This window comes from Falco peregrinus, chromosome 7 (genome assembly GCF_023634155.1).
Source record: "Falco peregrinus isolate bFalPer1 chromosome 7, bFalPer1.pri, whole genome shotgun sequence".
NCBI classification, from domain to species: domain Eukaryota; kingdom Metazoa; phylum Chordata; class Aves; order Falconiformes; family Falconidae; genus Falco; species Falco peregrinus.
The window spans coordinates 3,635,389-3,650,741 of NC_073727.1; the positions used below are offsets into that span (position 1 = coordinate 3,635,389).

Below are 15,353 nucleotides of genomic sequence, written 5' to 3' on the forward strand. Positions count from 1 at the left end.
TGTGCTCTCCTGGAGGTGCAGGTGGCAAGTTGAGGTTCAGACCCCGCTCGGAGCTGGGAGCAGACAGGGAGCTGGGAGCCGCGCACGGGGTCTGGGCTGCTCTCCAAGCCTGCGGAGAGCCTGCGCACCCTCTGCCGCGGGCGGCGGGGGTTTGTGGCATGGTGTGCCCCGTCACCCCGTACACCGCTGTCCCAGCAAAGGCAGCAGGCTGTGTGGCACCGGGAGAAACCGTTCTGCAGGGGAAAAGTGACTGCACAGCACCAGTCCTTGGGCAGGGAGAGCATTTCTGTGGGAGGCACGAGTTTGGCAGTGTGTTGCATACCCAACCGTACGGGGCCAATCCTGTCCTGGGCGGGAGCTAGAGCAGCCTTTGTGCTGCTCAACTAGAAGAATCTTGCCATATTCCTTAAAGGCTAATTGTGGCACACGGAGATCAGCGGCGTACAGCTGCGCTGGGATTTGGGAGCAGGGAAGAGACGGGAGGTCAGCTCCACTGGCGCTTTGCCATGTAAAGATTTCCCCTTACATCATCTGGCTGCCGAGGGCGAGTTTACATCTGCTTTGCACCCCGAGGGAGTTGCGGTGTCAGGGAATGAGGTTGCTGCGAGCCCTCCCCGGCGCTGCCAGGACCTGCGGCACGGCCTCTGCTCCGGCTCCCTGGCATCGGCGGGAGACACTGGGATGCCAGAGCTGCCTGTTCACCAGAGACTTGCTGAGCTTTTTGGAGTGGGATTTGCAGAGGGGAGGGGTGGAAGAGGAGGAGGAGAGCGTACCAGAAAGGCCAACATCAGCTTGCCCGGGCTGTGGGAGGGCGCTGGAGATGGGCAGAGCAGGAGGTGCATCTCCAGGGAGCCCTTCCCCGGGCACACCGGCTCGTCACTTCTCCTGAGCCAGTTCCTCCCGTGTTTTTCATTCAGAACTAACCAAATAAATACAAATAGGCTTTAGCTCCCCTCCTACTGCAGAACAGGGACAGTTCTGCAAGACGAGGGAAGCGTCTCCTCCCCGGCTTTCTTCTAGAGAGACCTGTCGAGCAACCACTGGCCGTCAGCCCCGCGCAGAGGTGGGGCTGGGGGCAGAGCAGGGCCAGGAGCGTGTGGGACCTCCCTCATGGAAAGCCATTGGCCATCCCTCCGGAGCCACCGCCAGGCTCGCTGCCACCCCGAGGAGGTGGCAGCCCCATGGTGTCCCTGGCAGGTGGTGGCCCCCCAGTCTCGCCTGTTTATTTGGAGGCAGGGTGCATCCCACAGTGACTGGGGAGGGACGCGTGGCACGGAGCAGGAGGGGAAGCCGGGCTTGAGGGCTCAGGAGAAGAGCAGGAGGTGACCAAGGGTAGAGCCGTTGGGCCGACCAAAATGTAGGGCATGGCCAGCTCCCTCCAGGAGCGCTTACCTGAGCCCATCGCTCTGCTTGCTATTTCTGCGCTCGCCCTGCTCGCTGCATTAGCAGGGCTGGCTGGCGAGAGGTTCGATAGCACTCTCCTGCTTGAAAGCAACTTTTCTGAATGCACAACATGAATCCATCGGTGGGGTCACATAGTAATGCTTGAAGTCAGAAGCTATTTTTAAAACTAAATTGGAGAACCACACATGGCTCTCATTAGTGCTTTACATCAAATTTGTCAGCTAATTAGTGGTTTTTCATCACTAGTTTTTTGCGTAGTATTTTATTTGTTTTCTCTTCAATATTGTCTTGCGACACCCCCGGCCCTATGTACAGTCCCTGGCGCTGGTGCTGCCGGAGGAGGAAGGAGGGAGAGGAGAGCTTTCAGGAGACCTTCCCGATCCTCCTGACGGGTGGACTGGCTGCGTTTGGAGCATATTCCAATACTACGTGTCTGGAGTGGGCAGTTAGCAGCCCCGTGTACTCTCTTCCCTCCCTACCTCCATTTAGTGTTGTAAATGATGTATTGCAGTCCTAAACTGTCTTCGGTTCGGAGGAGGAGAAGGAGAAACCAAGAAAAGTTGCCAAACATGACTTCATAAGGTTTGACTTTAAATTGAACAAAGTTTCTCGAGTATCTTGGATTTTTTTTTTTTCTTTCTTTACAAATAAAGGGAGCACAGAGAGCATGGATTGCTAATGACTGGTAGTTATGGGTCATTAAGCTCACTAACTGACTTCAGGATCAGAACTTTCTAATAACAGCAGTAAGCACTCTTTTAACATTTATTTCTCATTTTAGGGATGGGGAGATGTGATTACCATTCAGAAGTCTGCCGTTATTTTTTCGGTTCATAATTGCAGAGGGAGCTTGCTACTTTTAAGACTGTTTTTAAAACACTTGAAAGTACTCGGTGAAATAATTTCTACGGCTTTTTTTTTTTTTTTTCTTTTCTTTTACTGACTCCTTTAAAAAGCTCCGGAAAACAAATACACAGGAAAATATGAAAATATGTTAAAATAAGGCATAAAGCAGTTACTGGAGTGTAATAATCCCCGTTTATAACACACTTTCCATTTAAGTTGTTTTTATTAGAGATAAACCTGTTAAGTGTTGAGGAATTAAGTGCTGAATAGAGAAGGTTGTTTCACTGCTGTATAAATGAAGGATCCGGGTATGCAGCAAAGAGCACGGCTGGTTTTACAAGTGAATTATTTGCCAGTTTGAAGGGCTCTGGTTCCTTTGGCCTCTGTTATAAAAATGATGATTTTTTTGTTGTCAGGGGGGATACTGTTTTTTTCAGAGGGGCAATAGAGCGTTTAGCACCGGGGTTTGTAGGTACCGTGGGCTTTCTCATTGTCTTTACGCCTGGTTTGCTAGAAGGAGCTCAAGGAGAAAATGAGGCAGAGAGATTTTCGGGAATTTCTTGGCACTGCTGGTGATACACAGACTTCTGGCGCTTTGGGGCAATATTGAGAGGGAGCAGCCTGCAACTGCAAGTACCAGAAGTCAATAATGGTGTGAAACTCCCCTCATGTGGGAGGGCTGGGGGGAGAGAAAAATTCATTATACCGCTGAAGTCTCAGCATCTCCTTTGAATTTCATTGAAAGACTGCAAGTTGGAAGTCCCCACGATCGCTCTGTGGATTCTTGAGCAAAGGTGACTTTGGAAATTCGTGACAGCGGAGGAAGGTCTTGTTTTATTCACTCAACAGAAGTGAAATACAAGGGGAAGGGAGAAAGAACAGATCTGTGCAGAAAATGTCACTTGGGCTGTAACCTGAGCCTTCGCGAGCTGTGCCTTTTGGGGGGTTTGGTGACCCTCCGAAACTCCTTGCTCTCTGGCTGCTATTATTGTAGCCAATTTCCAACTAAAATAAGTCTTTTGTCATCACCAGCCTTGCTGCCTCTTGCTGAGAAGAAACAAAACTTGTGCGTGGCAGCGAGGGCGGCCAGGCTGAAGGTCAGGGTGCAGGGGCGGATTGCTGCGTCCCCGGGGCCGGGGCTGGAGCTCGCTCCTGGGACCGGCCGCGCACCAAGTGGGGAGGCTGCCGGTGACCTCTGGAGACAGAGCTCGGGCAAGAAGCCTAAGAGAAAACATCCTAGTAAAATGCAAATTGGAGAAAAGAGGGTTTCCCCCTCCTCTTTACGGTTAGGCAGGTGGAATAGCTGGGGGTTTCTTGCCTTTCGGGACAGGGCGGAAAGCACAGTCTCATGTATCCGAAAGGGCAAGGAAAAGTTAGCTGGAAAAAAATAATAAATACTTTAAACTTCTGTGTTTGCCCAACTGTTCAGATGTTTCCTCTATGCCAGATCCTTCCCCTTGGGAAAAAAAAAAAAAAAAAAAGGAAAAAAGGAAAAAAACCCAACCCAGAGCATCGCTCTGCGGAGTGCTCAGCCTTCCTTGGGCTGGGAGATGGGGACAACTCATACCCTGAGGGACCTCATGTTGTTTGTGCCACTATTGATTCTGCTCTGTGGGGGAAAAAAAACCCAAACCAAAAAATCCCTTTCCACATCAGAGCAAAGGTACCAATGCACAGAGCACTGGTAGGGGGAAAAATACTTTATGTCAGTCTCCGAGCCTGTGCATCAGTAAGGCTATGCGGCTGTCTTAATGATTAAGTTCTGTGCTGAGTCTTTATTTTGATGATACTCCATCTGAGTAGCACTTAATACGCAAATGATTTTTTAGGTCCTCATTCCTCTGAACTTTTAAAAATTAGGGTGATTTGCAGTTTCTTTCTCTTAAGATAAGTTAATGTGAACACGTGGGAAAAGGGGCAGCGAGGTTTTTCCTGTTAGCTTTTCTGTTCAATCATTTTTGCCGGTGTTACGTCAGCCTGGAGCTTTGGAAGTTCAGAGTGTGATCGAAAGATCTTGGCCCTTCTATCAAAGGAAAAAACAGAGAGTATGAAGAAATGATCCCCATGTCCGTATATTTCTGCAGCCACAGCTAATTAGCAATTTTGCTTGCAAAGAGTTCTCAGATGTGATTTATAAACGTAACAGCGCTGCATTGTGTTCTCTCAAGGCAAGCCACATTAATAGTTTTAATCTGATGGGTTCTTATGAATTCCAAGTTTGGGATGCAGGAAGAAACTTGAAAGTGAATACTTTCTTCTTTTTTTTTTAATGCATAGTGGTTTGGAGTCTACTATAATGCAAAGTGAAGCGTTCTGTTACAAAGGCAGGGAGGATGGGACAGAAGGTTAAAGGGCATCCTGGAAACAAACAGCTGGACCAGTTTATTTAAACAGATACAAGGATGGGGAGCTGACCTCCATTTGACTTCTAGTGGGAGGAGCGAGAATGTCATTTTATTACTTTGCCCAGAAGGAAAATGTTCTTGCGTCTGAATTCCCCCCAAAGACATCCAAACACTGGGCTGTTTGGCAGAATTGCTACTTATAGAAAATACTTACCCGAATGCGTAGGAGGAAGATAATTGTTAAGTACCTGTGTGTAAAATGTTCTTAAAGAAGATATCCCAAGCCATAGCGTGGGGCAAACAGGTGAGAATACATTTTGCCGTAGGCACGTCTTGCGGATAATTGTTGGTGAACTCTAGCTATGTAGTTTGTTGTGAGACACATCCCCCTCCGCCGCCTTCTTACAAGCGCTTTTAGTTTGGAGGAAAAGGGACGGTTGTGAAGCTGGGGTGTGCGTGCTCAGTGTGGCTTAGGGTTTCTTTGGGGTAAACGCTTTTTGGTGACCAGCCAGCCTCAGAGCTACCAAAACCCCTGCCCTCCTGCCCCGGCAACAGGTCCTGGCAATAGGGCAGGAGAAGGACGGAGTAAAGGCAGCCAGAGCCTGCCAGGCTTGCGAAAAGGAACGGCTGGGGCATGGGGGTTTGTGTTGTTGTTTTGCTTAGGAGAGTTACTGTGGAAATTGCTTTCTGCAAATGCAGATTACAGATATTAAACAATTTTCTAATTGGTCATGGAGCTAAGGCAGCTAATGGGGGAAAAAAAGCAGATTTTTTTTAATTGCTTATTTCACATGGTGTTTGTGCTACACCTGTGCTTATAATGAGAAAGGAGAATTAGTCTAACCTTCTGCTCACATGATTCTAATTTTCATGGTTTGTACAAGATAATGATAAACTGATTTGCAACACTGTTTGCTGGAGTTGAGGGTGTTTTTATTATTGGAAATGTGTAGAAAAATTGATCCAATGCTGTTGCTGACAAAACATGACCTAGTTCAGGTGTGAGGTTTCCAGATCGGCGCCGGGACTTGGTACGTTTGAGCTCGTTTGCTTGAGATAGGTTTGATTAGGACTCAACATCTTGATAAATTTGTGTGGGACTTTGGGGAATGGGGCTGAGTGGGGAAGGGGTGGCAGGAGGAGGCTGAAATGGGTGCTGGTTTTTGATGAGGGCAAAACAAACAGCTTCAGGCGGCGGCTGGTGATTCTTTTCCCCACCAGTGCAGGGGAATGGGTGGGCAGAGCTGCTTCCCGTGGGAAGGGCCTGGTGGCTTTTTCTGGACACTAGGAGAGCTCCTGCTAAGCCACCTCAAGCAAAGGCAGTGAAAACAAGCACCCAGTAGAGCACTTTGTGGACTTTCCCATTGTGTTGTGCAAGCGCCGTGTGGTTTTACCCATGCTCACGCTTCTTCCTTTACTAGTAATTATTGTGGCATACGCATCTTTACTGTTCTTTTTCTTTCTTGTAAAGAATGTAAAGCCTGGTTACGAGGCTTTGCCATGATTAGATCGCAATGGAGATTTTTTCCAAATGGTTTTTAACTAAGCTTTCTGATGAGCAAAACCGCAAGAGAAGTTCTTCTCATGCCCTTCAGACACAGCCTCCCAGCCATGGTTTCGAGCCTCCCGATGGCAGCGCCACGAGGACTGCCCGAGAGGAGACTGGGGCACTTACGATCCCTCTCCTTCTTCTCTTTTGCTCCAAATTGTTTTAACCGTTCCTTTCCCAAACAAGCACTGCAAGAGGAACCGAGGCGAGGAGCTACAAGAACGCAAGGCGTACGGTTGCAGATGGCTATTTTTAAAAATGACTGTACCTTTTTTTTTTCTTTCCAAAGATCTGCTTTTCATTGTTCATGGGGAATTTTCAGTAGTCCAGTAATTACAGTTTAACAAGATGTTTGCTGTAAATGGTCAGGCCTAGCTGGAGAAAACAGGATTATAAATTCAATTACTGTAAAGCTATGACCTCGCCTTGACCCCTCAGACTTTGCATAAAGAGAGAGGGGGGGGAAAAAGCCCACCAAGAAATGGCTAGGAGGAATGCACGGCTCTGAAGTCCCCAGCAGTGTGACTTAGCGGTGATAAAACTCCAGACGTTCCCTCATTTGATGGGGTTCTGCCATCACAGTTCATTATCTTAATAGTGGGCATTAAAAGGGAATTAGGTTTGCAAGAGGTAGGGGCAGGTTTTGATAAAAAAAAATTGGAAAAAGAAGTCAGAGGACATAAGGCAGAAATGGCACTAATGAGGGGGAGGTAGCAGATGCCCTCACGAGCATCTCGCCGGCTTCACCCGTTTTTTTTTGTGCGTGTGCATGCCCCGTTCTGAATTGAGAAGAGCGTTGCTGGTATTGTTTCCTGAAAACTCGGCTAATTCCCCCATGAAAAGATGAAATGGAAGTGTCCAACTGTGGTAAAAAGCAGGCAAACATAAATCAGCTCGGAAACCCCAAGCTCGTGCTCTCAGAGGTCATTGGGGTTAGAGGTTTTGCAGGATTTGCATCCCCGCGTAGCCCGGCGGAGAGCACGGCGGCGGGGCGAGAGGGCTTGGGGACGGGTGCCAGTCGTCCCTTCCCTAACTGTTTGCTTTCCTCTCTTTTTTTCTTGCAGGTTTATTAATGCTAGAAGAAGAATAGTTCAGCCCATGATAGACCAGTCCAATCGAGCAGGCAAGTCCCCAGTAGTAACTGTATTCAAGTCACGCAGGCGAAAACCATCCTCAAGCCATTCACCGGGAGGTCCATTACCTGGTAAATAAATGAGAAATGAATGCTGGGAGTGACTGACAATTAAAATACAACCAGCTTTGTTTCATTACAACCCTAATCATTTTAACATGATTAAAACGTTTGGAGAAAAAAAAGACATCGAAATTTTTTTTTTTTTTTTAAAAAAAGGAACTATAAAAGGATCCGCTCCGTGACCGGACTTGCCGTACATGTTCGGAATTAAAGTTATTTTTATGTTTTTTAGTAGTTGTTTGGAGTTTTCCTTCCCAGCTCTTTCTGCTCCTGTGACCACTCCCTGGTGCATGGCTTGGTGTGGAATTGCTGTAAACTTTATTACCTGTCAAAAGGGCAAAGGGGTCAGAATCGCTTGTGGGACTCAGTAAAGTTCAAAGACATTCAATGAGGTAGAGCTTTATGTGCTTTAATAACCCAAGGCAGCTTACTTCTGAAGCCGGCTTTTAATGTACAGTTAAAACCCGGAGTTCAGGTAGTGGTCCTTGCGTAGGGTCCTTTTGCCCCTTGTCTCTTCTTTTGGGGAGCTGTCTTCTGGGGTCGCCGAGCGTTTGGGGAGATTTAGTTTTCTTTTCGGAAAGAAAAGCCTTAGGTTTTCACCCAAGTGCCGGTTCTGCCTGGTGTCTTGGCTCGCAGCTCTGTGGGGGTATTTGCTATCGAGGAGTAGCCCGTTACTCCCAGTCGGTTTTGTTTTCCGATCCTCGCTGCTGAACTATCCAGAGCCGCTGTCCGAGATGCCTCTGGGCCACGCTCCCTCTCCCAGCACGTTTGATTATTTTGTCATTAGAGGTAACTATCTGGCATGGACGCGTTCAGGTCCTGCTCGTAGGAAGGCACGCAGGCGTAATTTAACACACTGCGATTTCAGTGTGACTACTCCAGCCATAAAATCCGGCTCCTGTACAGGTCTTGGCACTGACGTCAGCGGCGGCAGCAGCTGGAGCTGGCGTTCCTCATGTCTTGAGCTTTCGAGTCGCTAACTTCAGTCCCAAACCGGCCGGAGGAAGCCGGGCCGAAGCCCAGCGAGCCGGTTAGCCTGGCCGCTGAATTTGGACAGTTAGAGGTTTTTCCCTCTTTTTCGAGCCGGCATAGATAGCAGTGTGACGCGGCCTTGGGGGGAGTAGTCGTGGCTTGACGCCACAGGAGGAGGTGACCCTTTTGGCTGTGGCTAAAAAGCAATGTTCTGCGCTTTTCCAGTAAGTCAAGGGACACCCTATAACCCCGACGGGCAGCCGATGGGAGGTTTCGTGATGGACGGCCAGCAGCACATGGGCATCCGAGCGCCAGGTAAGCCCCCGGGGCAGCGTCGCCCACCCACGGGGTGACTTCGGTCGTGCCACCGCAGGTAACCACACCGCTGCCGCCGCCTCAGCCGCCTGCCTTGCCTCGCCTGTCCTCTGCCTGCCTGCAGCACCGCCGAGGGACACCAGGCACCTGCCGCTCGAGCGGTCCCGCGCCCTCTGCCCTGCTGTGTTTTGGAAAGGGGCTTTTGGCACTATCTGTTGACTTTGCTCATTCTCTGGCATCTTCTTGGATTTTTATCTCCCTCTAGGACCTATGAGTGGAATGGGCATGAATATGGGCATGGAGGGGCAGTGGCACTACATGTAACCTTCACCTAGGTAACCAATGGCAAAGCCAGGGGGAAGTAAGTACAAACGGGGTCTTTGTTCTCACTTTGTCCGAGGGATATTTGTCTCCTTGCATTTCCCTATGTTCTCCCTGCCCATAGCCTCATGCTTGTTCCTTCCTTTCCATCCATCCATCCTACGCCTGGGCTCCTTCAGGTTTCTCTCCCTCCGGTTCAGCTCAAGCTTTCCAAGCTCCCAAACCCCCCGTGCGCGCGCGCGCCGTACATTGACGCCGCCGTACATCGACGCCGCCATACATTGATGCTATTATCCATCCCCGAGCACATGACAAAACAAGAAGCAGCCGGGGAGGTGGGGGAGCCCGTCGTCTTGGCAACAGACTGATTTGCAAAATGTAAGCGGTCTGCAGCAGCGCAGGGAGAGGAAAGAGCATGTCCCCAAAGTGTCATAAATCTGTCTAACTGCAGTTGATGCATGAGTTACATTTCTCCCGCTAACCTGCAAGACACCAAAAAAGCCAAACAGAGACTTCTCGTAGGTAAAAAAAAAAAAAAGAAAAGAAAAAAAAAAGAAAAAAAAAAGAAAAAAAGAAAAAGGCGACTTCACTTAGTTGCGTTTTGGAAGGCAATGGACGAAACTTTGATTTTTTTTTTTCTTCAAGTTTATTTCTCTTTGTCTGTCCGTCATAATGGGATTACGTGTGGCAAAGGAAAAAGAGAGAATACAAAATAGAGGTGTGCGCAGCAGGCTATGGAGCTTAGCCCAGGCTAATTGACTATATCCAAATTAAGTATGCCATCACTTGCAGTGTGACAAATGGATTTGACTTATTCAGTATACAAAAATAGAGATCATTAATGCAATCTTCAGTGGCAGGCCTTGCGAAGAAAGCCTAGAGAAACTGTCCCAGTTTTGGTTTTTTTTTCTCCCCCTCTTGTCTTTTTATAGGGGAAAATACATTATACCAATTTTTGTTGTTTGGGGTTTGCTTTTTTTTTTTAGAGAGTAAAAGCAGTTTAAAACACCGAGGGGCCGGTACCATGTTGAAGTGGTGGTGATGCTGCTCCTCTTGCTCTCTTTCTGGAGTTAAAAGCAAGTTATTTCGGCACCACTGTTTTGCCCTCAGCCTGGGTGAACTCAGGGTTTGAAGTTACCCAGGCCAAGTGTATTTTGTAGTCATCTTCTCTGGGCGCGAGTGAAAACTAAGTTTTAACAATTAGCTGTGAAAACATTCCTCTGAGCTTGGGAATGCAACAGCCTTATTACCTCATCATGGAAATTTCTAGCTTAGTTAATTTAAATATTGTTTCTTAGTTTCTGGGTCAATTAAATTTAAATGATGTATTTTATGCTTCGTGACCAATTAAATTAATAGGTTATTACAAAAAATATTATCATCTTTTTTGATTAAAGAGCTGTGAGTACAGTATATTTTATAAGCAATTTTCATTAGTTCAAAACTGTTCCTTTAGGCTAGATTAAGCAGCTATTCATTGCTAGAGCCTTGAGACCTGATTCCAAGGTGTTCGGCGCATTCACAGCGCGCTCTTACTTAGAACTAAAGCCAATTGAACCTACTTAGCAATAGCGTATGCCTTTCACCCTTGATGATTATGGAGCTTATAGCTCTCCGAAACAATACACCTGTCAGTTCCCATCAGCTATAGCAATCCAAGCAGAAGGCAGAGGCCCACAGAAAGCAGGAGGTTTTATTGTTTTAGGTCCAATTTTTTTCTTATTGTTCTCCCAAACCCACTGAAAGGTTGACTGAGTTGCGTGTCTGATTTTTTCAGACAGAAGTGAGCAGGGGGAGAGAATTAATTGATAACTGGTATTGATTATGTATATGTATTATTTTTTTTAACATGTTTAAAAATACAGGTTTGAGTTAACAATTGTCCTTAGCAATCCTATCAATTTCGGCATCATATGAAGCCTTTGTTCCGCGATGTATGTGCTTGCTGTATAGCGTCTGCTTGAATGGCACAAATACTCGGGACAGATTCCAAGCAATCGGGCTTGAGAGCTAAATAAATAACTGGTTGACAAACCTGGGCGCCGATTTAACCCATCTCCCCCTCCCAAGCCCCTCATTAATGGCTACAGATTCCCCGCCTTGCGTTCCCAGCACGCTTTTACAAGCGGGGAGAGGAAGGCGGGGGGTGCAGCAAGGCCCCGGGGGATGGAGCCCACCTGAGAGCCCTCGCAGGGCTTCCCCACCTTGGTGCCACCACCCCGTGTGACACCTGTCATCATCAGGCACACTTCTGGATCCGAAACATCTCCATCGCATACGTTCCTAACCGTAAAAGCAGAAAGCAGCTTTATCTCCCCAACCTCTCTTATTTGGAGCAGGGGAAGGATGTTCTTGGGGGTTGTTGGTTTTGGTTTTGACCTGGGCATCATTCCCGTTGCCGTCGCTGTGAGTCCGTGTGTAGGCTCCGATCCCACAAAGGCAGCTGCACTCGCGCGGCCGTGACTCTGCATCCCGTGCTGGGCTCGAGCCCAGCCTTCCCGTGCCCCAGCGGAGGAGCTTCGCGGCCCCATGTCGGCAGCCCGTGTCGTCCCCCCCCCCCAGCTCACCACCGCCTCTTTCTCTCCGCAGGGCTGCAAAGTATGCCAGGGGATTATGTGTCGCGGGGTAGTCCAATGGGTATGAATATGGGACAGCCAAGCTATACCCCACCCCAGATGCCCCCCCATCCTGCTCAGCTGCGTCATGGCCCCCCCATGCATACCTACATTCCTGGACACCCTCACCACCCAGCGATGATGATGCATGGAGGACCACCCCACCCTGGAATGCCCATGTCAGCATCAAGCCCCACAATGCTTCATCCCGGCGAGCCGGCAGTGAGCGGACAAGTGATGGACATTCATGCTCAGTAGCTTAAGGGAAATACGCGTTGTCTGCAGCGACGGTAGATTTCAAACATTGTCTTTCTGCAATGACTATGGAGTTCTTGGCGTCAACTTTGGACCAAGGGACGTTCCGATTCTTCACAGGGACCCTAAAAAGCAGGAAAACACCAACCGAAGTCAACTTCTGGGGACATGCTAAATACCTATATAAGACATTAAGAGAACAAAGAGTGAAATATTGTAAAATGCTATTATACTGTTATCCATATTACGTTGTTTCTTATAGATTTTTTAAAAAAAATGTGAAATTTTTCCACACTATGTGTGTTGTTTCCATAGCTCTTCACTTCCTCCAGAAGCCTCCTTACATTAAAAAAGAAGCCTTACACTTATCCTGCAAATGACAGAAAGGGCTTATTTGCAGGATTTTTAGAGCATTAAAATAACTATGTCAGGCAGAAGAATCTTTCTTCTATCCTAGGATTTCAGCCATGCACACTCTCTCTCTCCTCTCTCCTCCTCCTCTCCCTCTCTGTCTTTCTTCCCTTTCTCTCCCTCTCTCCCTGTCTCTCTCCCTCTCTCTCTTTCTAGCCTGGGGCGTGAATTTGCATGTCTAATTCATTTACTCACCATATTTGAATTGGCCTGAACAGATGTAAATCGGGAAGGATGGGAAAAACTGCAGTCATCAACAATGATTAATCAGCTGTTGCAGGCAGTGTCTTAAGGAGACTGGTAGGAGGAAGCATGGAAACGGAAAGGCAGTGTATTTGAAGCCTAATTGTCACATCAGAGCATCCTTGTCCCCATGCAGCAACCACCACCTTGTACATCACTTCCTGTTTTATGCAGCTCGAAACATGGACTGAAGATTTATTTTTAATATGTTGACTTTCTTTCTGGGCAAGACATCAGTCATGTGTGCATTTTTTTTTGGGTTTTTTTTTTTTTCCATAGTCCCATCATGGAGCATTTATGTATACATTGTAAATAAATTTTGTGCAAAAAGGACTGGAAAAATGATCTGTATTATTGCAATTTTTTGTAAAAGTAGCAGTTTGGTATGAGTTGGCATGCATACAGATTTACTAAGTGGGATAAGCTAATTATACTTTTGTTGTGGTTAAACAAATGCTTGTTGATAGCCTTTTTCTATCAAGAAACCAAGGAGCTAATTATTATTAATAATAATCATTGCACACTGAGTCTTAGAGTTTCTGATTGAAACAGTTTGGATTGTATAATAACTCAAAGCCCAGTTGTAGTAGTTTGAGTGCAGTAATGAAATCTGAATCTAAAATAAAAACAAATTATTTTTTGTCATGGTGACTCCACTGCTTGCAAAATTTGTTTCCCACCCCCCTTCAGCACTTCTAGCTGTTCTATCCTGAACCAGGAGCCCAGCAGCTACAAAATTCCGCTGGCTCCAGACACGGACCTAGCATTTTGCTATTTAAATATTGTATTTAAAGAATGTAAAAGTAACGCTGCACTGTGCAAAGAAACTTTCTGGGAACTCACACTGTAAATGGTCAGGATGGGAACTGTTGCCTGTTAATAAATGTAGTGTCATAGGGCAGCATGGGACAGGGATCTGTAAGGAGTATTAACCCCCCCCCCCCCCAATTACGCTTCTAAGACATGGCTTAAAATTATTTGAGCCACTGGCAGACTACATTGCTGTCTGGAGCTGAACATACTGAGGCAAGAGGGAAGCAAAACTCGGCAACTATCGCCCGGGCAATGCGTATCTGTAAGAACTGTAAGAAATGGTGCAGGGGGCTGCTGGGGCAGCGGGGGGCGGGTGCAGGCCGCCCCCTCCCCATGAAGTGGGTCCCTGGCACTGCTGTGTGCTCCGCACTGCAGCCGGCGGGTGCAGCAGCCGGGAGAGCGCGGCGCTGCGCTGCCTTTTCAATCACATCGCAGCTATATTTAAAATAATAATAAAAAAAAAAATCCCGGGGGTAGGAAAATTACACAAGTATCTCAGTCAAGGCAAAATCATGCAACAGCCACCCCCGCGGCCCGTCCCCGTGCCAGCCGGCACCCCCCCGATGCTGGGGCAGGCCCCCGGGCTCTGTGAGTTGCCCCCCCGGGGGCTGGGCAGGCAGGGCGCAGGCAGGGCGCAGGCAGGGCGCAGGCAGGGCGCAGGCAGCGCAGACCTTGCTGTAGTAAGCAAATCACCGAAGTGGGGGCCTCTCCCCCCGCAGCTTGGATCTCCTCCCCCTTTTTTTTTTTTTTTTTTTTTTAATTCCAAGTTTTCTTCCCCCTTCCCTTTTTTTTTTCTTTTTCTTTTTCTTTTCCCCTTTTTTCTTTCCCCAGTTTCTTCTTTTTCCCTTTTTTCTTTCCCCCCCTTTTTTCTTCTTTTTCTTCCTTTCGCTTCCTTTTTTGTTGTAACTCCGACTTTTCTCCCCCGCCCTCCCCATTTTTTTAAAGGGCCGCTGTACCGCCAAAGAGGCTGCGCATCCCAGCTCCCGCTTTGTGAGCGCGGAATAATGACACTTTCCTGCCAAAACGTGAATGAACGGGGCTCGCTTTTTGCTTTTTTACTTTTTGTTTTGTTTTGTTTTGTTTTTTTTAATGTTCCTTGAAAGACAAAAACAAAACCGCCCTCTTGCATGCGAGGGCACACGCGTCCCTTCTCGCAGCCGCAGCGAAGTGGGGCACAGACCTTCCTCCGTGGGACCTTTTTTTTTGGGGGGGGAGGGGGAGAGCATTTTAAATTAAACCCGCTATTATATCCCAAGATATTTAATCAGCTGTAATTATAACACATTCAAAATGAAGAATATGCCTTGACAGTATTTTTATTGTTATTGTTCATCGCATGATGTTAGACAGCTTCAGAGGCACAGGAAAGAGAAGTAAACGGGTTACAAATAGGGAATTATCCCTCGTTTAGCATTAAAATTCATTTAGATAAAATTGCCACAAACATTTAAATGGGGAGATTAGTTCCCCCTCACGCCTTATTGCACTCGCTCAATGGCTCCGTTAAGAACATTTTACACGTTGGAAATTCCGCCTTTTCGGGCCGCTCGCTGTTTCCTAGCTACCCTCCTTTCACCGCCCCGGGGGGGCCGGGGGGCCGAGGGGGCCCCCCCCAGCTGTGCCCCAGCCTGGGCCCCAGCCGCGGGGACTGCGCGCTGCGCTGCGCGGCGCTGCGCGGGGGCGGAGCTGGGGAGCGGGCGGCGGAGGGGGGCTCGCCGCCCCGCTGTCCTGCCGCTGCCCGCCGCGGAGGAGCAGAGCAGGAGCAGGAGGAGGAGGAGGATGGAGGTGGAGGAGGAAAGTCGGCTTCGACTGCCATCTCTTGGGGGCTCGGGAGAGTGCCGCGGGGGGGCTCCGCGGCCGCCCGCGCAGTGCCGCGGGCATTGCGCGCCGCCGGCTGAAAGTTTGTGCAACCCCCGGCGAGGGTCTGTTCTCCCCCCCCCCAGCCCCATTTATTTTTTTTTAGCAGCCCCCCTTTCGGGAGTTTCCCTTTTCTTTTTGTGCCCTCCCCACCCCCGGGCGCAGCGTTCTGCGGAGCCGAGTGAGCGCAGCGCCGCGCAAGGCGAGCGCAA

The 15,353-nt window shown here is 48.4% G+C and overlaps 1 protein-coding gene across 5 annotated transcripts in view; it reads left to right on the plus strand.

The window, feature by feature from the left end:
- Positions 1–13,116, plus strand: part of MEIS1 (Meis homeobox 1) — a 110,448-nt gene extending 97,332 nt beyond the window's left edge. For 3 of the 5 annotated variants that reach the window (XM_055810225.1, XM_055810224.1, XM_055810223.1), the window contains exons 10-12: positions 7,209–7,271; positions 8,541–8,626; positions 11,537–13,116. In XM_055810225.1, the coding sequence (XP_055666200.1) occupies positions 7,209–7,271; positions 8,541–8,626; positions 11,537–11,820 (433 nt within the window). In that variant the 3' untranslated portion in view covers positions 11,821–13,116. Of the gene's footprint in view, positions 1–7,208; positions 7,272–8,540; positions 8,627–8,891 lie in introns of all 5 variants that reach the window. The other 2 variants (XM_055810227.1, XM_055810226.1) reach the window with 1 other exon arrangement.
- Positions 13,117–15,353: the final 2,237 nt, after the last annotated feature.